The 25,672-nt window shown below is 42.0% G+C and overlaps 1 protein-coding gene across 2 annotated transcripts; it reads left to right on the top strand.

The window, feature by feature from the left end:
• The first annotated feature begins 2,227 nt into the window (after nucleotides 1-2,227).
• Nucleotides 2,228-25,136, top strand: LOC148024932 (transcription factor BIM2-like). 2 transcript variants are annotated; one of them, XM_087694614.1, is made up of 11 exons: nucleotides 2,228-3,996; nucleotides 4,105-4,191; nucleotides 4,364-4,495; nucleotides 22,213-22,318; nucleotides 22,404-22,473; nucleotides 22,569-22,676; nucleotides 22,760-23,018; nucleotides 23,122-23,380; nucleotides 23,461-23,575; nucleotides 23,650-23,827; nucleotides 23,981-25,136. In XM_087694614.1, exons 1-10 carry the CDS (start codon nucleotides 3,876-3,878, stop codon nucleotides 23,725-23,727), a joined length of 1,335 nt encoding a protein of 444 aa, XP_087550740.1. In that variant the 5' UTR covers nucleotides 2,228-3,875; the 3' UTR covers nucleotides 23,728-23,827; nucleotides 23,981-25,136. The 2 variants fall into 2 exon arrangements, with proteins under 2 accessions (XP_087550740.1, XP_087550739.1); XM_087694613.1 differs by having other exon boundaries at nucleotides 2,229-3,996; nucleotides 4,283-4,495; nucleotides 23,981-24,972.
• The last annotated feature ends 536 nt before the right edge of the window (nucleotides 25,137-25,672 follow it).

Raw genomic sequence — 25,672 nt, 5'->3', positions numbered from 1 at the left:
TTTGGACTTTCATAAGTGAAAGACATAAATTGGCTCACATGGTGGACCTTGTTTGTGTTAGTGAGTAGGAGAGATAAATTGTCTAAAAAGTTGCAATTATGTGTCACATATGGCCACATATTCTATACTTCATCCAATTGTTATAGTACATTTTTACTTGAGGTACTATATCAACCTCATTAAGTTTTGTGATCATTGTTCACAAAAATTGAGGTTTAGCATCATACAATTTGATAAATTTGAGAAAGACCTTGATATTGTTGTAGAGAAGGTCTTGTAGTCCTAAAATTTAGGGACATTTCGATTATAATATGAATAGAAAACCTGGAAATCTAAGAAAAAAAACCCACAATCGTTGAGGTTGAAGGTTTTTGTGTGGTCGTTGGAAAAATGCATTTTGTGAGAGTTGTCAATGATTGTTGCAACCCAAGGCTCATGGTATAAATTCAAATACACCATCCACATGTTGATATGATTAGGGTTGGATCACACATTGTGCATATAGGGGTAGTAATGCTATACCTCTAGAAAGTTGGCTTGTGTGTTGCACCATGTGCATGCAAGGTGAATAAAAAAATTTAGCGTGTTAGCGATTGTTGAAGATTAGGTCTCAATTAGCTTTGGGAAAGGAGATTAACATGATCCCAATCATTGCAACTAATGAGTAGTGATAACAACACCATTTTCCATGGTGCTTGTAGTGCATTCCCTTAACCTTGCTAGCCTTGACCCCCTAGTGTAGTTCAACCAAGTCTTACGCTAATTACACATCGGAATTGTGAGCGATGGTCATTTAGCAAGAAAATCTTGTCCATCATGTGTCATTTTGTAATATCACTAGCTTTGATGTTTATGGTTGGTGAACACTTTTAGTCGGGGGTCTCCCCTATCCAAAAGTCTAGGCATGCCCAACACATAAGAAAACACCATCTTCAATTAAAAAAAGGAGGATGTGCCTAATAGGATTTCAGCCTTCACCAACCATCACTCACCAGAGCATATAAACCAATGGGTCAAACCATGTTTTGTGTAACCCTAGGTTGCAATTTGGTGTGTAAAGGGGATAATAGACATATTGCACATAGTGTGTAAAGGGGAGAATAGATAGATTGCACGCAAGCCCAATCGTCTAGGGTTGTAACTGCCCTTAGTGGGAGGAGGGATCCTAGGGCGAGTGGGGTCTCCCTCCCCCCACTATAATGGGCGTGACATGGCTCTAACTCGGAAGGGATAATCAAGGAAGGGGGGGTCTCTCTGCCCCCACTATAATCGGGCGTGACACAGCTCTAACTCGAAAGAGAGAGGGGAGGGGTTAGTTACACACCAAGTAATGGGTGGCTAACCCCTGCCCAAAGTGTCGGCATACACTTTTTGAAACTAGGCACGGACATGGGCGTCATACGTTTACACACCAAATAGACACAGCTTGTAAAAAAAAAAGAAGAGAATAAACTTATAAATTTTTTGATTAGTTACAAAATCAAAAATTGCATCCTTGTTTGCCACTTTACAAAGTGGGCAGAGAAAACTCCCCGTCCAAAAGTGAGCAGAGTTTTCACCTGTTTAGGAGATAAACAACAGGCCATGTGTAAAGGACTGCGGACACCCAACCTTTAAATAAGTGTTTTGATTGGTTAAAGCTTGCAAAGTGGGTGTGGGTGTCCCTTATTTCGTGTGTTTGTCACGTGGAAAGCTTGCAAAGCCTAAAGAATTCGTGCTGCTGTCATGCATGAGGTGGGCCAGGGCTGCTTGGGCCCTCGAGGCCGAGAGGGTCAGCTTAGCTCAGCTAGCTGTGGAGAGAGAGACCGCAGCATCCCTCTTCGTTTCGGGGCCTCACGGATGTTTCTTGAGGCAGGCAGGGCGTCCACATCTCTCTCTCTCTCTCTCTCTCTCTCTCTCTGTCCATGTCACATGTCTGGGCAAGGAAAGGGCGCGGGAGCCTGGGAGGGTGCCATGCGCGTGATGCAGGCACGATCGTTTCATCGTTTCCTTTGTCCATGGATCCATTAAAGAAGAAAAAGGCAGGACGAAAAAGCTGGAGCACGATCCTGCCGCCATGGCCTGACCAGTGACGTTGATGGACTTTCTTGCTCCCTCAGACTATTTGTATTTTTAAGATAAGTGGATGAGCTGCGGGAAAGTGTTCTCCCTTTAATGATTGGAGGTCTGGATCATGGCTCAGTCATGGCCATGGGGGGGCGGGCGGGTCTTCCGGATGTCAGATACATGAAGGTGCTGCAGGTGCTGGTGCCGATGATGGTGACGATGGCGTGCGGCACTGCGGCCACGGAGACTGGAGTCCGGAGGGACAGGAAGAAGAAGGGGCATGCCGCGTGACTTGTGCTTCTAAGTTGTATGACGACGGAGACGATGATGTGTCAGAGAGTGAGGTCATCCTGCTGGCGCCATATCCTCTAGGGTTTCTAAGCCTTTGACGCAAGGCGGACGTCACATAAGATCCAGTTTCTCTGTTGTTTATACGACCGTGCAGTGCACATGACGCAGATTTGCCCCTAGGCATGGTTGATGCATTTTAATGAAATGCTTTGAACACAATAAGTTTTAGACAAATTTTCACTGTTATTCTCACATTGTGAATTATGACAAATCATGAGCTTGGGCGGGGGATTGCAGACCCCATCCCAAATCACACCGAGGGGGGTATTAGGGACCCCGGTCCAAACTGCACCTAGGTGTGTATTTGGGGGCCTCTGGAGCAGAAGCTTATGATGTTAAACACGGTAGCCCATCCCCGACCATACCTAGCTCGGGAGGCATGATGGTTAGGCCGGCAAACCCCCCTCCCCAACCCCACCTAGCTGGGTATGTGGTGCCTTCCGAGCAGAAGCTCACGATGTTGAACGCTGTAGCTCCTCCACAACCGCACCGAGCTGGGTATGCGGGGTGTCTTGAGCAGAAAAGCTAGTGATGTTGAAAGCTATGGGGAAAAACTAAGGACAAAAGCCCCTTTTCTCACATGAGAAAAATGTCAAAAATTCTCAAGTCTTATTGCATATTGTAGAGAGGAATTGGCATCCAAGATGTTATCAAGCGGGCCACACGTGATAGCTAGCTAGCTAGCTACACACACAATATATTATATATATAGAGAGAGAGAGCGTGTGTGCGCGTGCGCGCGTGCGTGTTCCTGTAGAGGGGAATCAGGATGTTGCCACTCGTGATAGGTAGCCAGTTAACTAGAGAGAGAGAGAGCCCTCTCTGTCAGCTTGTAACTTCTCCGTCTTTATTTCATTACGCCTGGGCTTTCCGAATCACAGGAATGATTGAAATTTGAGAGTCCCGACTCCCTTTACCTTTAAAGTGCAGCCCAACTGAATTTCACCTAAACTACCTGTTTTGACCTTGTCCCCACTCCATAACAAGCTACCCTCACCCACCCACCACCCCCACCCTCCTCACCGCCCCACCCCCATCACACACCATGCACACCTCGCTTGTCCGTTTCTCCTTCCTACCAAAAAGGAGCTTCTTGGCCCTGTAGACAAGGTCTTTCCACATGAATGCATCTAGGCTTACTCTATCTGGTGCTGTTCATTGTCTTCTCTCTCCTGCAACAAGAGCGTGAATCTGAGTCCAATCTTCTCTGTTTCATTCGTCTTCTGTTATCTCTCTATCTGGTTCTCTTTTGACTCTCTTCCCTCTGCAGCTGGTGTATAACGTGTTAAATCTGCATCCAAATTTCTATGTTTCTATAGTATTCTGCTATTAACGTGACAGTATACAAATAGGAGGATCATCCATCTCTCCCTTTCGAATCTGCAAAGAACCTGCAAGAGCTTCCAACTTAATGCAGGTCGAAACCTGCCAATTGCTGCAGTAGTGTTTTCAGTGCCTTCACAGCGGACAAGATTGGTATGGGGAGTCCCCCTCATCCACTGGCTCGATTGAAAGCATCCAGCCACTCTTCCTCACTTCAGGATGAGAGGTCACAGTTTTCATTAAACATCCAGCTGCCTCAATCATCTGCTTGTGAAGGTTGCTGCTTCCTCCTCTCAGAATGAACGATCCAAGTTGTTTGAAGGCATATTATATATGTGCTCTGTACAGGTTGAGGACAATTCTTACAGCCACTTACTTGCGCAGGATCAAAGGAAACCACCATTCGCGATTTTTTCTCATCAAACAGAACCTCAGCAAAGACAAGAAAAGCCGAAACACGAACCTCTGAAGGTTGTTCTTCATATTTGTTTTATCGTGTTCCTTGTGAAGAGCATAGTCAGAATGAGAGACTCTCGTTAGATTCATCTTATTTTCTCTGCAGGTGCTATCGCAACTCAAGACTTATTGCAACCACTGGAGCATTTTAGTAAACCTGTATTTCGAAATTCTGTACTGTCAACAGGCCTGGCTGATTGTCTCTGGATAAATAGTGAGAGCAATCACGTTGGAGCTGAGGTAATTCGGTTTGCCCGCCAGGATGGGACTTTGGAGTTGCCAAACCCTGGCTTGAACAGCGTGTTTAGTGGTGTAAAGGGTAAATCCTCGTCTGTTCTCGTGTTTGATCTTTGTAATAGTGCTCAATACTTGCTTCTCCAGTCTCAAGTTTGAGTTCTTATGCTTTTCATAGAATATTCAAACATTTCCCTAGGACATCTATTGATAGGGAGAAAAATTCTCAGGTGATAGCTTTAAAGCTGTCAGAGATCTACTTGAAGGGTCATTTGGAACTCGAAGTCATTTGAGATCTATTTCTATATTCCTACCCACTCAATGCACTCCTACTGCGATTTCCTAAGCGATGTAATTTGAAACTGTGGCTTGTTTTAAGTAGCAATCAGTCTGGCATATGAAAAGCACCAAAGGACAGAAGAAACTAAAGCAAGCTAGTTCTAGTTGTCATAGTTACTCCATATAAGATAGGCATGCATGCTTAGTCTCCCATATTGAATTTCCTGGGTTTGAGAGTTGTTCTGAAGAACTAGGTGGAATGGTTGGTGCTGGTAGTCTAGATTGTTGGATAATTGACTCATAAGATAATAATTAAGAGATCTCCTATCTATCAAGGCATGCCGTAGTGAAGGGCCTCCTCTTGCCAAAGAAAGTGGTGCTCCAAGGTCCCTTGTTGTTTGTATGTATAGAAGCATTATAGTTGTCATGTCTACCATCCTTTCATAGACAAGAGCTGGATCTTTGCACTGTCCATCCACATTGATCCCTACCTCAAAAATGCTTCAGATGTCTAAAGAGGTGCAATGTACTCCTGTGTCTCACCACAAAATTGCCACAAACTGCTAGAAATCCTGCAATAAGTCCTATTCTGCAACATTTCCACTGAGGACAGCAGTAGCGCATCAAAACCTCTGCCTCCAGTTTCTGCAGTCCTTGTTTCTATCCTAATCTCACACTTTCTTTGTACCAGGATCTGATTCAGCTTCTAGCACTTGTGCATCTGCCATGCATACGTCAACAGGTTCTCCCTTAGGTTGCCATGGGGAACTTTTATCTTAACTAGCTTCTCCATTTTCCATGCAAGAGTCCTTGACGCCTTGGAGTTGCTCTTTGGAGGTTTTTCTCCTGGTTGGTCACATTGGAGGTTTGTGTGATTTCCTCAGTCTAAACAGTGTTGCAGCAGATGGGCTGAGGAGTTTTGGCTCTGACCAGGGCCTTGCTCTTCTTCACCCTCTCTAATATGCATTCTGCATGCTTACTGAGAAGTCTCTCACTGTCATGCACTTCAAGCTTGGAGTGCCCTCAGTAGGGGCTATTGGACATTGTGACCTTCTAACTCTCTTTTGACACTGGTTCAAGCCTTGGCCTCCCTCACCCTCTTGCGTATGGATTCCTCTTGTAATAGTATCAAGGCACTGTTGGTTTCTTTAGACTTGTAGCCTTTTCTAGTTTCCCATCTTACTACTATCTCTATTGAAGACTTTGAGGTGGAGCTATCCCCAACTTGAAGGACAACTCTTCTTCTTCGTCACTAGAGTTGGTCAATGAAACGTCCCCCAAGGATCCAACCTACACACAAGGCATGACACAAGCCACATTCACGAATATAAGGGATAGGACATTAGACTTGCCTCCTAGTAATGGTTCAAATGGGCTCACCCGTGACCCTGGGAGCTAGTGACACTCCAAGTGATGACTACATCCCAAGGATTGGTATCCCATACCACCAACCCACACCATCTCGGTGTACGAACGTGCCAGCCAATGGGCCAAGAGTCCAAGAGTGGCGATCACACAATGATGTGCACAATAGGGCTTTGAGTCCTATGAATAGGACTTGGTTCCCCTAACCTGAAAGTGCCCTTAGTGTGTTCATATTAAGCTTGAAACTACCCTTCCTCCTCCGAGGGGGTGGTAATACTATACTTAACAATAATTACAACAAGTAAATAAATCACATAAATTGAAGTGCACACTTTACCACTTTAATCTTGGACAATGGATAGCCTATTGGCCCCAAAATTGGTGTCCCTTGCGGTATTTCTTTATCTTCAATTGCAAATGGATGGAGTACAACTAAGATTCACTAATCTCCTTCACTAATCCAAGTGCCTCTTGTTGTCACGAATGACCAGCAAGTGTTCAAACTAATTTGCCCCTTGGTTTGCTTGGGAATCGGCCTTCACTCGGCTCCTTGGGAGACAATTTTAGCCCCAAATTTGATATTGGCTGATTGGTCTCTTGAATCTCCTTGAAATTCTTCAATTTTAGTTGCTGAAATTCAACTCCTAGGCCTTCAATTTTGAGCACTTATCCTAAGATGGCTGTCAAATCCTTAATCTCTGCTGTAAAGTAGGGTTCACAGCAGAGATTGGTCAAAATCTCCACCTCCAATGTTTGATTTTGTTGAAAATTGTTGAGGGAGGATGATAAAAGATTAGAGGATGAGAGAGAATTCTAAAGAGAGATAAAATTCAGACTTCTATTTTGAGAAAATGGAGGAAATCAGTAGTTGCCTTGTTTGGACAGCCATGAAAGCTGTCTTTACTAATGAAACACCTTGAATATGATTTTGCTTGGCTGAAACAACCCTCAAATTGCTGCCACCTACTGTTGTAGTCTCTTTTGGGCATGTTAGCAACTCTTGGAGAGTCTCCTGTTGGCTGAAATGACATGTTAGCTGTTGTAGGAGTAGTGACAGTCCTCTCTCTCTCTCTCTCTTTCTACTTGCACAAGATTGGAATTTACCCTCTTTCTCTCTTTCAAGCCTCAAAGACGTTTTTTCCACGGACAAGCTTTATCAAGTGCCAACCTTCTAATCTCATTTTTCAGCATTATCCAACTTGTTAAATTAATTTTTAAAGATTAATTGTAAAAATTAAATTAATAATTAATCTACTACCTATAAAAATAAGCCAATAATTAAATTTGCTAGGCCAATTTATCTCCCAAGTATACTTGAGTAGTTATTGATCCTTAGATCGGTATTAGTTAATTAATTAATGATTAGTCTCTAATATCACCATCGACATTATTCACCAATAAACTGGTCTAGGCCGAAATCTGTCACTGAGTATCACCTAATACTTGTCAAGTATAACTTATTACAACTTTTGCCTTTGGCACTAATCAATATCTCGAGGTCCTAGGTTCCATATGGTGAAGTATTAACTTGCACTTCGCATGTGCAAGTCACCTTTGCACATTCGATCAACTATTAAAATTTAATGTCTTTGTGACATTCCTTATGCTTGAAATCATTGTAATCATCCTTGATTGCACTGCAATGTGCTAAAAGCAAAACATATTGCACTGGAATTTTCCAAGAGGCATGATGCATCATAGTATAAACAACATATTGTTGCTCAACGATGCTAATGCCAAACACTTGTTGAAAATTTCTAGTGAGCATAAATATAACATAAGACTCTTAAAGAATTCAAAGCTGCTGCTAGAAATTCATAGAAGGCATTTTCCTTTAGGATATTTCAACTGTTCTAGCTAAACAATCCTAGCAAAGCATAAGTTGAGAATAAACCAAGGTTGAATTATCAATGGCATTCATAAAACATGTTGCTATTCACAAAACCAGGCAAATACCACTGAGAACTAATGATTATCCACTGAAAATCAATAACGGATAATCAATATATGATGATCATACATTGATGCAAACTAATGTAAATGTTTCAGAGCTACAAGTGAAAAATCATACCATAAGCATACCAATTGCAGTAACCAATACAATGAATAGTGATCTCATGGCAAACATACTATCAGCATGGTACCTTGGATACATGTTGTATACATCCAAGATTCACTATACACAAGAGCTGACCATCACTAGAGAAGTGGAAGTGCTACCTATCTCTTAAGCATCAGGCAATGTCCTAGACCCCTGCTCTGTTGAACTTGACTGGCCCAATCTAAAGTCGACTCTAACTGAAAAACCTGAAGATAAAGCTGTAACAACTGAGGATGGTTTGCTAAGTTATACTCATCCATCTACTTAGCATCCATTGGTGAATAATTCTAAAACTTCACCAAGAAGCACATGGATACTTTACCTCTAGCTCTTCATGCCCCAAAACTTGCACTAGGTTTTAGGCTTTTTTCCCCCTTGAGTATTGCGATGCTTTTTACTTTCACATTGCTACAATTCCAACTTAACTAATATACAACATTGCATCTAGTTGACTAGCCTCATGTGTACCTGACACTCTAGGAGCACTAGAGGTATTAGGAAACTTGTGTCTATACTTTGGACCATTGCAATGTGATTGTGTATGGGAATTCACATACAAGCAACCATACCAGGACACATTTTCCCATACACTGCATGCATTACTAGTTGCATTTTTCCTCATGACTAGCATTATATGGAGCATTTGCATAATCAACATTAATACCACGAGTCCCAAACACAAGGTTTGCATATATGCATTGCCAAACTTGTCACTTTGTGCCCCAACATCTTGCCAATGTTGCTATACATTGGGATTTTCCATTCCACTTAGCATACCTGGATACATTGGGGGTTGCATACCATGCATAGGTGGTTGCTTAACAAATACATTTGGTCCTTGCATCCCCATGGCTGAAGCATCACCAGCCATTGCATGGAAAACCAAACCACTACGAAAGTACCCTGGGTGACCTACATTAGCATGCATACCTTACTGTCCAAAAAGCATTGGATTGGCACATTCAAATTGGCCTTGCATGTGCATTCGTTTGCTTATGCTCATTATCCACATTTGGAACACCATGTTATTATATTGGCCCTTCCTTTGGTGCATCTTATTGTCTCGAAGTTGTTTGAAAACAATGTCCTCTTCTTGCCTTTGCTGCCTTCTTTTAAGGGGCATAAAAAGTGTATAAATTGAGGGTCTTTTGCCAATTGTACAAGCATTTCAGCTGCTATCCTTAGCTGATGTCTAACAAGCTGGTTATCAAATCATTCTCCCTCCTGCAGTCCATCAGCTTTTAAAGGCTTAGAAGGACCCACATTTTGGTATAAACCAACATTATCAGTTTGCTGCCCATGCTGTGTGCCTTGTCCAAGATGAAGCATTGCTTTTCTCCCAACACATCGTCCCATCTCACTATTTGAAAACATCCGGCGATGGAACCATGAAACTAGCCTTCCTCCTTGGAGAGAGCTCGGAGAGGATAGTAATAACCTGATTTAACAATATTAACAGGAAGTAAATAAATCACATAAACTAAAATGCACACTTTACCACTTTAATCTTAGACATTGGACAATCTATTGGCCCCAAAACTAGTGTCCCTTGTGGTATTTTTGTATTTTCAATTGAAATGGATGAAGTACAATTGAGATTCACTAAATCCAAGGGTCTCTTACTATCATAAGTGATCAACAAGCGTTCAAATCTATTTGTTTCTTGGTTTGCTTGGGAATTGGCCTTCACCTAGCTCCTTGCGAGTTAATTTTTAAATCCAAGGGCCTCTTGCTGTCATAAGTAACTAGCAAGCGTTTAAACCTATTTACTCCTTGGTTTGCTTGGGAATTGACCTTCACCTAACTCATTGCGAGACAATTTTAGCTCCCAAATTTGATATTGGCTTGGTTGGCCTCTTGAATCTCCTTGGAATTCTTCAATTAGCTGTTGGAATTCAAGTCCTAGGCCCTCAATTCCGAGCACCCATCCCGAGGTGTCTGCCAAATCCTTAATTATTGCTATAAATTGGAATTTACAACAAAGATTAGTCAAAATTTCCATCTCTAGTGGCTGATTTTATTGAAAATTGTTGAGGGAGGATGAGATAGAATGCTAAAGATAGAGAAAATTCAGACTCTATCACAAGAAAATGGAAGAAATCAGCTATTGCCCTATCTAGACAGCCATGAAAGCTGTCTCCACTAATAAAACACCCCAAATATGAGATTGCATGACTGAAATAGCCCTCAAATAACTACCACCTATTGCTATAGTCTCTTTTGGATATGTTTTGAGCTCTTGGAGGGTCTCCTACTGGTTGGAAATGGCTTGTCATGTGTTGCAACAATAATGGCAGCCTTCTCTCTCTCTCTCTCTCTCTCTCTCTTCTCAACCTCAAACAAAAACGTTTTTCCTACTTGCATGGGCAAGTTTTGCCAAGTGTCAACCTTCTAATTCCATTTTCTAGCATTATCTAGCTTATATTATTTCACCAATCAATAATTAAATTGGCTAGGTCAATTTGTCTCTTAAGTATCATTGAGTAGTTATTTACACTTAGATTGGTATTAATTAAATAATTAATGCCTAGTCTCTAATGTTATCATTGACATTAGTGGCCAAAAAATTAGTCTAAGCCCAAATTTGACATTGGATACTACCTAGTACCTGCCAAGCATAAGACATGTATAACTTATTACAACTTTTGCCTTTGGCACCAATTGATATCTTGGGGTTCTAGGTGTCACATGATGAAATAATTAACTTGCATCTCACATGTGCAAGTCACCTTTGTATATTTGATTAACTTTTAATCAAATGCTAAGCAAAGCATAAAAAATTTCACGTCCTAGTGACAAAGTTACTTCATGACCAGTATGTTTAATGCTACTATTGCCCATCCAAATATCCAAGTTATCCCGCCTTATGAATGATTGCTATCCTTAGCAATATGCTTAGGATGAAGTGGGGAAAATGACTTTTTAATGAATGTAGAGACTTCCAAGTAGTCTCTGCCTCCGAATAGTTTTTCCACTTGATCGAATATTCAAGATAAATGGTTCGACGAGATTGTTTAGCTCTTAGGTTAAGAACTAATTTGGGTTTGAGTGAAATATATCAAGCGATGTCCTTTAGCCATGGGACTTTCTCAATCAAAATAATCAATTCACTTGGGCCCAATTGTTCTTTCAAATGACTAATGTGAAACACAATGAATTTGGATTTCTGGAGGTAAATCTAGCTTGTAGGATATACTACTTATGTTCTTGGTAATCTGAAAAGGACCATATTATCTCGAACAATTGTTGTCATCGAATTAAAGTCCCTTGGGACTTTTAAGGTTAATCCATGTGTCCTTTTAGAGCTCTCAAGGAGTGTGACATTGGTTAGTATAAAACATAGCATGATCCTAGGCTGTTTAATGTTTTTTCTTGCAATCATCAGCATTTCTTACATATCGTACAAAAAATCGACCATAGACTATAGTTTCACCCCCTTCAGTGTCAAAAGATGACATACCAGCGAGACAGTAGGATTTGTGGGGAGGAACATGGAGCAAACTTGGCAAACATGGAGAAGAGAAGAGAAGAGAAGAGAAGAGAGAAGAAACTCTGATGAATGGAACGATGAAGTTTTGAATCATGGAGTGAATGTGATACAAGGGAACAAGGGTGCCATAGCACAAGGAAGATGATGACGACAACCACGAATCAGGAATCGCAATGTTCTCCTAAAGGGGTGTGAGGGCAATGGAGAGGCTGGAGAGAAGAGGTGACAAATTGAATGAATCAGCCGTGAGGAATGAATGAGAGAGTGGCCTATAAATATGCATAGTTAGTCTAGGATGGTACCCCTTTTAGGGGCTGAACATCCTAAACACAAAATGTAGAAACCATAGAAACAGGGAACGCCCGTTCCGGGACTTAGGATTAACGCGTTCCGGGAGGTCCGAGCCCAGGAAACGCTGGTGGAACGTCCCAGCCCGTTTCATGTCCCGTTCCCGCCAGTTCAAGGCCGTTCCCTGGCCGTTCCGTGTTTGGAACGGCCATTCCAGCAGTGGGGCATTAATTTTTTTTAAAAAAATATTGATCGCGTCCTGTCCCGCCTTGCGCTAGTTGGCTTGACTCCCGCCTCTCGCTTACCTAATCTGCCTCCCGCCTCTCGTGCCTCTCTCGACTGCCTGGCCCGATTGCCTGGCGCGTGACTACCAGGGCTACCTCTCGCGACTCCCACCTCTCTCGTCTACCTAGCGCCTCTCCCGCCTGCACATGTGCTACTAGATCCCTCTAAAACTAATTGCTAGATCTTACCAAGTGAAAATCATTTTGGTGGCACCCTTTGAGAGAAAGATAGAAATCGATTGAGATTTTGGAGAAGGACAAGGCATTAACTGTGAAGAGTACTGTGGTGGCATCGCTAGGGTTTGCACTGAGGGAAACATAGAGTGTATGACCACGACAGAAGCACAACGAGACAAACACAAATACAAAAAGCAAAACTTAAACCCTAAATGGAAAACTCAAAACTGAAACAGAGAAATCAAACACAAAGAGAAGAAGAGTGAAAAAGAAAACAACTCTAAAGTGAATGAATGTTGTAAATGAATTTAAGAGTATAAAGTGTACCCAAGGGCAGAGTAGTGTGTTAGAGAGTGATGTCTACCAGAGATGGATCACCAGTCGGAGTATAGGATGAAGAGGATGCAGCAAACGTAGGTATCAGAAGGGCTTGGAGCACCAAACGTAAGCAAGAGGAGTGGTGCCAGGAGGAGTGATGTTGCCAGCTGCCAGTTGATGGAGAGGTCCAAATGCAGCAACAAATCTCAATCATACGATTTGCCCCCTCATAAATCTTTCCAATGCATGGCTCTCGTCCATCTACAATTTGTATCAAGTGCATGATTGGCTCCATGACAATATCGATGCTCTTTAATTCATTCCAAAATGCATAATCTTGTATGATGTTCTGCACTGCTATACCAGCACTTGATCTAGAAACAACCCATTCCATTCACTCATGACTTACCATCAATTGCTTTAGGAGTAATTTTTACCTTCTCAAGTCTCTTTCGGTGATCCAAACTCCATCCGATTACCAAGGTAAGAAACTCAAAAACCTTGATTGACTGTGGCAGTACTCATTCCTTCATTTCACCAGCTTGTGCAAGAAGGTTAGCAATAGCCACTGTAGTTGCACCTACTTTGCTTGCCAAACTAGCAAATTGGCGAGAAATTACTTGCACTAGAAAAACTGCTAAGGTGGAATTTCTACTCGAAAAAGAGCCCACATCTGTTAAGTTCAGGGTAATGAATCTAAGAGTCCATGAGTGCCTACTCGGGATGGATTGGCTAGTCCCCAATGATGCTCACATCCATTGTGGGAAGGGCCAAGTTTCCTTCTGGAATCCTAAAGGTTCTCAAAGTACTTTAAGAGACCTTTTTTAGGTGCTCTCTTGTGAAACTCACTAAGAATGAATTGGTGGCTTTGGATGAAATTGATTATATCCTTACCCTTTTTTATAAAGGGATCAATCTATGACAAGCTGCCAATGTCTTTCAACAAATTGCTCAAACAATGAGCAAAGCATGGGATGAATGTGATATGAGCCTCACATCTCGTACTTGCTGTCCTATTTGTTGCCTCACCATTAGCAATAAACTGGATTACATTTTCAGCCCCAATTTTCTCAACACCTTCAGCCCATTCCTCCACAAGCTGATTTGCACTTTTTCTTGTACTTGAGGCTGTTGAGCTAAAATATGCATTATTTGCTGATTAGCCTCTTAAATAGCCCCAAAACACACTAAAAAATGCTCTTTTAAAGTAAAAACCCTAAAACGGGGAGTGGTTTGAGAGAGTTCAGTGGAAACCCTAATTTTTGGGGCACCCTTCCACATCTATAAATAGACAGGCTGCCCCCATTCAGATTCATTCCGTCTGTGCATATTTCTCACTCCACGTGCAGATTTCAGCCATTAGCCTCCTCCTACGTGGTTGTCCAGCTCTCGAGACTGTTGCCACTCCATCCGTGTTTGCTCTTGCTGTTGGCGCCTTCATCCATGTTGACGTTAGTTGCTGGTGACATCATCATTTGCTGCGATCTGATCATCCAGTCACTGCCAGCCACATCAAACACTGTTTCAGCCTGCTGTTTACAGCAGACTTTGCACAGTTTCCAACCTCTGATCGGTGGTATACTGGTGCGTTTACCGGTTTCCAGCCTCTAGATTGCTGCGTTTTGGTGAGCAGCTTGCTGCCATTCACTATTCAGCACTCCTACACTCGGATTAGTGATCTCAGACTTGGGATCTGTCTCTGGTGGATGCCACACTCCGGCATTGCTCTGCCCTTGAGCACACTGTACACTCTTACATTCATTTACAACACCTCCCAGAGTGTGCAGTGAGAAGAGCTAGGTCATTGAAAATCTCAATAATGAAGTCCTTTGCAGCTTCCTGGAGACAAAGCAAGGCAGCTCTCTTCCAATAAACCTGCATTCCCTAATTCTCACAAACCTCTCGTACAACCCTTTGGAAAGGGAGCTTCAGTATGTGTGACACTAATGTGACATTAAAGTGATATTTAATGTGACATTAAGGTCACAAACATTAATGTGACATTAAATTGACATTTAATGTGACATTAAGGTAAATCAAGGGGAACATGCACGAGGATGACCGTCCGGGCTCTTGGGCGCCCGAACGGGGTTTAGGGGAGCCTAGAACCAAAGAGAGTCCAAGAATAGTAGGACTCACCAAGGTTTGACGGCTGGCAATCGGATCACGATGGGTCTGGCTAGCAATAAACTAGGCAAGGCTGGGAGGTGAAAGGATCGCTCGTGCTCATTTCTTCTGACTATTTTTCCTTTGGCTTTTATGGTCTTCTTAGAGCCATCTGACAGTATGCACAACTCAATAGATTTTTGGGCCGCTCTACACTCCCTAAGGATGTTAGATTTTTGGTTGACCCTTTTGTATCTATTTTGTTTCAGTATATGCACGGGTTTTCCTTTCCTGTTGGATGCCTTCTCTACTCCAGCTTTCGCTGCGATGCCTGGGCCAGATCTCTCTTTCCTTGCTGTTGACTTCGTTTTTGCCATTTAGACTTGAGATGGCATTATGGACTCGGTGAGGAGGGCGACACTCCTTCACCAGATTTCACTAACATGACAGAGGAGGATTTTGAGGAGTACTATCGCAACAAGTACAATGATGTTTACACCCCTCCTACCAGTTTTGCTACCACATTTGGACAGGTTGGTGAGGTTGGCCACCTCTCCGATCATGGAGGATATACGGCATTCAGAACGTTTGGCGATCCATCTTCATCATCTCAGCCAGGTCCAATGTTAGGTTTGTACAATTCTTTTGCGTTGCACGAATCAAAATCCTCGCCTGTTTCTTCTTTTGAGGTGCAAGATCCGGATGGCTTTGTGTATGTGAACTTCAATAGAGGGGGCTCATGAAGCAGACGAAATTCAGGTACATCTACAGCTTCTGTTTCATTTGAGCATATCACACACACTTTTCACTTCCCTCCCGTACCACCCTCTTCTATATCACACCTTGATAACCTCTCATCATTTTTTCAAAACCTTGGTTTACACTCCACATCTGCATCACACACCCTAGGGGTTGGATCTTCCATCTCTGCTCCTAGCACATTTTCCTTTTCCACTCCTTTCTCTACCTCTTTGCACCATGGTACTTCGTTAGGGGGAATGCCACCCTTTAACACAATGGCTCTCATCTTTCAGCAAATGAGCACACCCATAACTCCTAGGTTGACTGTGATGGGCATATCCCTCACTATCCTCAGCTTCACATCTCACATGACCACTCATATGCAGGGGTTTCCATCCTCAAGTTATGGTACGTCTTCACACTCTCCTTGGGTTACACCTACGCAGGGATTCCCATCTTTTGCTTCTCGTGTTCCCGTCTCACCTCCTTGGGTTCGTCATGTGGCTACCATGCCCATGCGTAGTCAGCCCATCCCTACCTATGGGATCCACCTTGCACACTACCCACATGCCTGGTGGGCACTCTGGGATCCATTCCTAGGTGTACTCCACTCCCCCATCCTACCCACACTACACTTTTTCACACTATCCATCTCCAAGCACTACCGCTCCTGTTGCAACGGCTAAGAATGCCTTCACGGATAAGACACGTTTTAATGGGTCAAATTTCACCCCTTGGTTTAATTTCATGCAACAAGTGCTTGGGTCTCAGGGTCTTTGGGATCTCGTCGTTGGTCTAGAGCCTATGTCGGATTGTCACAACTCTATAGAAACAGAATTTGTATCCTTTTTCATTAATTTGTCTATATAATGATTTATTAAATTTGTTTCCTTTGCACTAATTAGATATAAAGAAAAGTGCATTGGAACTGGCCACTGATGAGTGGTCACAGGTTATGGTGGACCCACGCGGTGGGTTAGAGAAAAGATAGTTCACACTTCCACCAATATGGCTCGATTGGGCGCCTGTGACGAGAACTCACGCATATCAGGGTTAGACTCGCACATAGAAAGGATTGATGCCTTGAAGTGTGGGCTAGATCCGCCAGAACAGACAGTTACAATCAACAAGATGGCATGATTATGAAATGCTTGTACAATATGCATGTGTGGGTTGAAAGCTTGAAATGCACATTTCTTTGCATAGGAAAGTCACATGAAGATTCTGATACCGTTTTTGCAATGTACACAGAAAAGGCTTTCATATGACACCTATATTGGGAGGTCCCTAAATTTTAGGAGCCTTGAATTAGCCTAAAAATGCTAGCCCTAAAAAATAGGGATGTCATTCTAAAAATAGTAAATTCTGTACTCTGACTGTGCTTACTAAATTTGCCCATCTTCAACCCTCAATCTTGTCTCCATTACTTTTACATTATCATGGCTGTAATTTTGTGAGTAATTTTCATTTTCAGCTTTAAGTGTTCATTCTCTTTTATAATAGATCTCGAAAACAAGCGAATATCATAATTGTTAAGCATACTACGTTGTTCGGGGCATTTACACGGACCCTCGACGAGCGCACCTTGATTACATCTATGAATGGAGAGCCCACAATGCCACAGCCAATGTTGAGCTAATGCAGGGATTGCTTCCTGAGTTTCACTCTCAGTTGCAGGACTTCTCGCTCGCATCAGAGCGTTGGAGTCACCTTCTCAACTGCTATGCGGCTCGTGGCCCAAGGTCTTTTACCTAAAAAGTCTCTACAGACTGCTGCGACTGTACAGTCCAGTGGGACTATGCCTTTCGCTCCTGCTTCATTTGCTTCTTCAGCACCTGTCATTGTTGTTGGACATATGGCTGGAGTACAGCCTCAGCTGTCCATCTCTTTCACTACCCTTGAGGGACTGGCTGATTGGTCTGCAGGTTCCAATCTCGTTGCACTTCATGCATCTATCTCACATTCCTCCCCACCTCGTCAGGTGTTTCCTTGTTGGCAGAGCCGTGCTACTAGACGTACGCGATGGTAGCCACCTTCTTAGACTAGCATGTCTCTAGGTCCTTTCGGTTTCTAGGTCAGCCTAGTATTCATTTTTCGCACTCTCTTAGTCGGGACCATAGGATTCATTGTCCTTAGCTTTTCCATTCTTTTGACTTCTGATGCATTTACTCACACACACACACATATTCATTGCATTTATTTTGAGTTAGATTTTCGTTTTGTTATGTTTTGCTTTGAAGCATCTCACCACTAACCTCTGTGTTTGCAGATTCTTCTCTCTTTTGTAGGGTTTTGTCTTTCAGTGTAAGGCTAACTTGGAGATTGCTTTGGTTCTACCTGGGCTAGAGATGTAGAGATGCATACCGTTCCTTTCATGGTTTCATCATCCTAGGAGTGCTTGCTCTTCTTCTAGCATGGCGGTTTCCCCTCCCAAGGCGGATCGTGCAACATCTCTCTCGATGCTATCCTGGCGGTGACTTCTATCTTGCTCTTCAAGCGGGGTGCTTCATCCACTTCATCCACTTCCTCTTATTTCATCCTTATGGTTCTCAGCACCATCCAAAGATTGACATTAGGCTCCTCTTCCTTCTTCGGCATCTACATTTAGGTTGAGAGGGGGTTTCTACCCTTGGTATTCTACAGGCTTCAGCACTTTGTCTTCGATATCGGCTTTTTCCCCTTGTTATACCTTACCCTTTGCATTGCATGATTTCATCATCTTTGTACTAGGGCGTTTGGGCAAGTGAACAATTTTCTCATGAGGGACACTGTCCAAGTAGCACGTGCTGTATGAACATTCTTCAGCATGTAGCATACTTTGCATCTCATTGTGCAGAGCACCACTTGAGCGAATCCTAAGCTATCCTTTTCCTTTTGCAATAAAGTGGTATGCAGTGTCTCATATGATGGAGGCTTATAGGTTGGACCATACTTTGCAATCTCTTGGACCATCTCAAGGAAGCAGGGAGATCTTATAACATTGAATGCAACATGATCATTGTGGAAAAACCTTGCCACACTTGCATCCACCCTCTCTTTTTTATGAGGATCCCAAGTTGTTTCCAAGGTTTGTTGCTTGTTGCATTTTCCATGATGTGATTTTGAGAATGCAAAAGTTCCAAGTCCCCCATGCATGGCTCCGTCATGCATGACTACATCATCAGCTTGTCCACTAAAAAAAGAGGAATCAATTGCTCGCTTTTTCCTTGAACATGCTTTGTCTTCTTCACTTGGATACTTTGCCAAGAGTTGCCTTCGCATTTTGGGTGTTGTGTTTGGGAAAAAATGTCTTTACACCCCGATGTCAACATGGCACAAGTGTTGCTTCACATGATCGGATCCTCTTGTTTTTAATTGTTCACACCTTTTGCATTTCCATTTCTTTGCACCTCCCTTCGATGCATAATGGTCCAATTTCTCAACCTCATCCCACCAACTGGGTTGAGATCGCTTTGTGCCTGAATGCTTTGATCCTGAGGAAGCCATGACTTCTACAAATTTAGGAATCAAAAGCAATAGTTGACTCTCCATGAGACTTTGAGAGAGAGAGAGAGAGAGAGAGAGAGAGAGAGAGAGAGAGCATGTGTGTGTGCTCATGTGCACATGCGTGTGCATGTGTGTGCTGTAAAAACAGAGTGCTGTTTAGTCTTTAGAGAGAGCTGTAGCTAGTAAAAATTGAGACTCTCAGCCTGTTTTGAGAGAGAGAGGGAGAGAGAGAGTGCTGTAGAAACAAAGCTGTGAGAGAGAGAGAGAGAGAGAGAGAGAGAACGAGCTGTAATTAGTTCAGTCAAAGACTCAGACCGATTTTCAATCCTGGAGGGGAGCTACTTTGCTCCTCTCTATGTGTCTCAATCTTGGTATTGTTTTTTGGGCCACTTTGCTTCACCTTCTAGGAAGTCGAGGCCTCCTCTAAATATGGGGGATCTTGTGAAATTTATTGAACAGCTGAGCGTAACGCAACAACTAGCACTCAAGTTCATAGAAGGTGAGTAACTAGGGCTGTGAGATGACTTGTTGGATAAAATTGAAATATCTTTGTGCAATTTATTCACGAATAGAGTGACTTGATCATTAGTTGACTTAGGTAAGCCAATGGTGGCAAACTCAGCAAGCAAGCGCTGATACTCAATCAAATTGATAGTCAAATCGTCCCTCTTAATAATTTTGAACTCTTAGAAGTTAGAGCTCATGGTCAAGGTTGATATGTAAGGTACAATCATAAGCCGCATAGTGATCGACTAGATGTGCCAAATGCTTAGATGCAAGGAATTCAAAGTGAAATTTGAGCATAAGACCTTGTATTAACTCAATGACAACAATGACATTTCTACTCTTCCAAGAGAAAACTACCTCATATGAGAATCAATAAGGGTTAGGCTAGGGTTCCTGCCCTTGAACAAGTTTCAACAAGCCTTGGGAATCCAAGGTATGCCGCATCAAATTTGACCAAGTGGTAAAGTTAGACCTGTTAAAACGAGTCTTGTCTATAAGCACATGCTTGGCTGATGCAAATGGATGGATGGCTTGATGAGGAGGGGGATAGGTGGGTGGTATAGGACCAAGGTTAGCAAGTACATTACCAAACATGCCATTTTGTGCCCCAGGCATCATGCCAACATTACTATACATGGGATTTTGCATTCCACTTGCCATACTCGGACACGTTGGGCCTTGGATTCCATGCATTGCTTGCTGCAAACCACAAGGATTTGGCCCATAGATTCCCATAGATGGGACTAGCCATTGCTTGGAAAATAGATCTTCCACCAAAGTATCTTGGATGCCATGCCCAGCATTAGCATGCATGCCTTGCTTTCCAAAACTCATTGGATTGACACTGCCAAGTCGGCATTGCATTTGTGATACTTGCCTCGTTGGCATCATTTGCTTTTGATCATTGCCAACATTGTTGCATCTTGCAGCTGTGGTGGCTCTTCTTTCGGAGCCTCATGTTGTACCGAATCTCTAGAAGATGACTTCCTCTTCTTATCTTTGTTGTCCTTCTAAGGAGCATTCAAGAATTGCATAAATTGAGGATTCTTTACCAAATTGTTCAGAGAGATCGTTTGTTGTTCTTAAATGTGCCTTAAATTGATTATCCTCCTCCTCTTCTTCTTGCTGGTCATCAGCATTTTGAGGCCTTGAAGGACCCACTTATTGGTCAAAACCAATATTCTCTGCATGCTGCCCATATTGCGTGCCCATTCCAAGATTAGGCAGTGCATTTTCCCCCAATGCTTTGTGAGCCTTTAGATTGTGAAGCATCATCATGACTTCAACCCATCTCACTAGAGCATGAGCATGCTGAAATGCACATTGTTGACCACAAATTCAGCAATGTGCGAATTCACTAGCTTGCACACGAGTTGGACCCACCTACTGAAGGGAGTTTATGTATTCCAAAATTGGAACCTTGTAACTAGCCTTCCTTCTCGGATAGGGTGGTAGATGACTTGATGTAACACTCGTTATAGCAAGCAAGAAAATCTTGGACAGTTGACACCCGATTGTCCCCAACAATTGGTGCCCCTTGTGGTATTTCTTTATTTTGTATTGCTCAAAGATGAACTACACTAAGATTTAGGGCCGATCTCTTTCAATCTTCAATACAAAGGGCTGTCACAAATGACCAGCAACTACAAGAAACAATTTGCCCCTTCTTTTGGTTACAAGTTTGGGTAGAATTTGATCTTTGGGCTCTTTGCATGCTGGCCAAACACATGGGAAGAAGCTCACCCCTTAGATCAGCTGTAAATTCTCAATTCATAGTTGCTGCTCTAAGTAGAGGGTTTTCCAATATTGGGCATATGCCAACATGGCTGAGAAATGCTAATTGCTACTGTAAAATTCAGCAGCAAAAATCATTGCTACTTTTTTCCCTATGGTTGGAATGTGCTGAGAGTCACTCAAGGGAACGTAAAAGAATGAGACAGAAAATCAATGTAGGAAGAATCTTTTCAACGGTAGCTCTCATGGCAATTCTTGTAGGCCCAACAACTTCAAAAGGGGGTAAAACTCCAATGCGACTATTGTGAGTGGCGAGCATCCCTCTTCTATTGTCACCTCTCATTGAGGTGGAGAAGGAAACCTGCTGCCCTTGACCTATCATTTTGTGTGATCAGCTGTCGCTTGTCATAGAGCTAATAGGACAGCCCCATACTCCACCCATAACTATTGACTTGGATGGAATGATCCTTCCTCTGTCTTTGAATAGCTGCCTCCACACTCAACCATCCCCAAACAGCTCTTTTAGCTTGGATGGGCAAGATTGCCAAGTGGCAGCCTTCCACAAGCAAATTTCAAAATTAAATATCTGAAAATTAATTTAATTATCCATTTTACCCTGCTATTAATTGCTTCCAGATTTAATGTGCTAAAGTTTAAGTCATTCTCAACATTAAATGGCCATAGATTGGCATTCATTAATTAATGCCTAGTTCTAATGTCATCATAGGATTTTAAAGGCTCAAGTAATGTCCTAGGCCCAAACTGACACCATGCACCCATAAGTACCTATCCACATACTTCATACAACTTTTGCCAATGTCACCCAGTGCATACCTCGGGTAATCTAGTTAATTTTGTGAAAGTTGTAATGCTTACGGCAGTCAGTTTGAGCTTGAAGGCTGAATTGTATCAGTGTGATGTTACAGGGGAGAAACTATTAAAGATGGAGTGGAAAACTGAATCCAAAACACTCACTCCAAGGTCCAAGCATTCAGCAACAGAACAACGAAGAAGATGCAAGATCAATGATAGGCAAGCTTCTTTCTCCCCTGCCTCACCAAAAAACAGCAAAAAGAGCTTGCCTGCCATAACTGAGGATTTGTGTCATGAATAGCAGGTTTCAAATGCTTAGACAACTGGTCCCTTATAATGATCAGAAAAGGGACAAAGCTTCTTTTCTGTTAGAGGTATGATTTGAATTTTCTTTTTTTTTTTCTGAACTGCCTTATAAGATTGATCTTCTAAGCCTAAAAAGTTAATGTTTCGAAGTGCTATATTTTAGGTGGTTGAATATGTCCAAATTTTACAAGAGAAAGTGCGGAAGTATGAGGCTACCTTACATGGACGAGAAAAGGAAAGCCTCAGATCTTTGTCATGGGAGCAATCTCAGGTGGTTGTTGAGGTTTTGGATTAGGCTTGGTGAGGTTTATTTGGCACTTTAAATGACATGTTTTTTATGTGTGCCCTATTCAGAAAAATACAGGTCTCCATAGTATAGTTGCTGATGGTTTGGGCATTGATTCTGGGCGTGAAAATTCCAGCTTCCCAATGTTCTCCAACAGACCTGACTTGAAACAAGCTTTGGACAGAAGTGAGCAGAAGAAGGGTGGAAACGAAAGTTCAGAGAGTGACTGTGGCAGGACAGCTGGCACATCTGAAGCTGCACAACATAGATCTTCCCCACTAGAGGCTATACCTATCTTGTCATGTAGCCAAGTATCCTCTGAAAAAGGTTGGATTATGAAGTTATTTGCTGGCCTTCATTTTTGTGTAGTACTGACAAATAGGAGCTTTTAGCTACAGTAATTTGTTATCTTATGGTTACGTTTCTGTAGATCATTCCTTGCATCAACGACAAGTTAGGAGTCTTCACTTTGGTTATCAGGATGCCAATAGCAAGGCTTGTGACACAGCCGTGGCAGAGACAGAGCAGTTTCCTGTTGCCTCTCCTTCACACACATTAAGCAGTGATGGTGCACGCCTTGATAGTCATCCTTCCAAACGCGACCAGAACATGACATATGCAGCACAAATGAAAGAACCAATGCTCGTTCATGGTGGCGTCATCAGTGTGTCTTGTTTGTACTCACGGAAGTAAGTGGTCTGGTGGGCATTCATTTTCAGGCGTTCTCTCCTGCAATATGAACCTAATTTTCTCCTTGTGATACATGTAGGCTGCTAGATGCTCTTGATGCTGCATTACAAAGCTCAGGCTTAGATTTGTCTCAAGCTAGCATTTCAGTTCAAGTAAACCTGGGAAATTCAGCAATGACAAGTTCCTCACTGAATGTAATGGCCTACCTTATCAACCTATTAGATTTTTGAGGTTGGATTTGATTACTGAAATTTCCCATGTTCAACAGGTAGGATTGAGTACAGATGTACAATGTGCAGCACAAGAGTTAGAGGGGCCAAGTAAGAGATTGAAGATGGGACTGTAGAGCGAGTGGTTGCAATTGTGAAGATGCTAGACAACGTGATGGATGGGTAGCAGTTATTTTTACTGTACACAGTAGACCCAGAAATGGATGGCCAAGCTAGGTGTGGTTATTCAACTGATTGTTCTAGCTTTATGCAATTACTGTCATTTAAAATTCTTTTGAGATTATTAATTGTTAGCATATGCAGGTATAATCATTTGATAACCTCTTAGCATTCTTACCAGGTTTTACTTCTAATACGTGTCCAATGCAGGCTTCGCAACACTAGGAGTAATGCTGGTGCTCTATATACACTTTTCCAAATTATGAAATCTTCTTTAGATGAACCGCCCTTAATCATGTAATATGGCATAACTATATACTATCACGTATCTATTCCTGGACATGCAAACTGTGTAAATCATGTGGTCAATCTGGTGTTTACCATCTTTTGTGGAACTGCACATTCATTTGCAGTGATGAGGAAATTGTATCAAGAGCCAAGAACTCATAGGAGGGAATTCTATGGAAAGCATGGGTTGACTACATAGTCATCCCTTCTTTTTCGAGAAGAATGGAGTGTAACAAGGGCGCATGCGAGTGCAGTGGAGCATGTTCCTCCCTTCAATTCATGTGCAATTGCTTGATTTTGCATGCATATTTGTTTGAAATCATGTAAAACTATTTGATTTTAAATGCATGTTCTTTGTTCTAATTCATGCACAATTGCTTTAATTTGAAAGCATATTTGTTCCAACTCATGTAGGATTGTTTCATTTTGAATGCCTGGCCTTTTTAAGAGAGATTCTTTGTTATTGCCATTAATAACAAATCTGATATACACGAGAGAAAAAATTGCTTACTTTTAGGGTCTTGTTGCTATATCTAAGAGTCATGTTGCTAGCATCCAAGAATTTAACAGTCTTGAATTAGAGTGAAGGGGTGGCACACTTTGGGTACCGTGTGTAAAATCCAGATGATAGCAAGCACATCTTAGACTAGAGTTATCCAAGTACATGGAGGCATTCTCATTAACCACGGCACTAAACGTGCTAGCAAAACAATTGCAAGGAGGCATCAAGTGAAGTAAAAATGTGTCATATTTGGTACATCATCACCTACCTCTAAAAGATTTACTTCCCATCCTAAGTTGTCTTGTTTTGTTTTTTTTTGTTTTGACTCTTAAAGTATGTAAGTTCCTCCTCAAAGGCTCATATACAATGGGGACTATATACACTAGGGAAGACAAAAAGAAGCTTCCATCCTTTTGTAGATGGGCTCTGATATGATGCTTAAAGTTGAAAGAATTCCATAATACACTAGTACTCTCTAAGACATACACATTAGACTTTTTTGTTAGGACCACAAGATTAGGCTTTTCTTGGACTCAATCTTGGACCCTCTACAAAATGTCATGTTATCAATACATTGGAAGGGAGCATGGTTAGCTTTATCAATCTTACACAAAAATGTTATCATATGACCTATCATTGGATATTTCTTAAGGAATATCATCAAAGTTTCAAGGTTTGACAAATTTTTAGTTTATTTGCTCAAGTTGTGTTGGTTCTACTATTTTAAGCTAAAAATCTTTTGTTATGATGCTTTTTGAGTGATTTTGTTTAAATATTTCACTCATATCCAAGCCATGCTCTAATAATATGTGATAGTCAAAAGCTTTGGTGCTATAAGTATCTAAAATTCAACAGTTTAGAGTTGGCCTTTGAAATTTCATTATTGTTATATTCTATATAACAAAAAATTATATGGTGTTTCTTAGAGGGTGTAAGTTTGAGTCCAAAATAAGCCAAATGTTGGGTTTGCACCTTACATTGGTCATACTCCAATTGTGGCTCCAAAGTTGATGAGTATGGCTTGGTGAATGTATAGGTGGTTCCATGAAGTAGATGTGTTTGTGTTGAATTTTATAGTCTCATGTTGAAGAATGGACACCCATAAGCAAGTG

Source organism: Lygodium microphyllum, chromosome 15 (genome assembly GCF_053477565.2).
Source record: "Lygodium microphyllum isolate KBCC chromosome 15, Lygodium_microphyllum_v1.1.10, whole genome shotgun sequence".
NCBI classification, from domain to species: domain Eukaryota; kingdom Viridiplantae; phylum Streptophyta; class Polypodiopsida; order Schizaeales; family Lygodiaceae; genus Lygodium; species Lygodium microphyllum.
The sequence above is the reverse complement of the archived record's forward strand: the minus strand, read 5'-3'. Positions and strand labels throughout refer to the sequence as shown.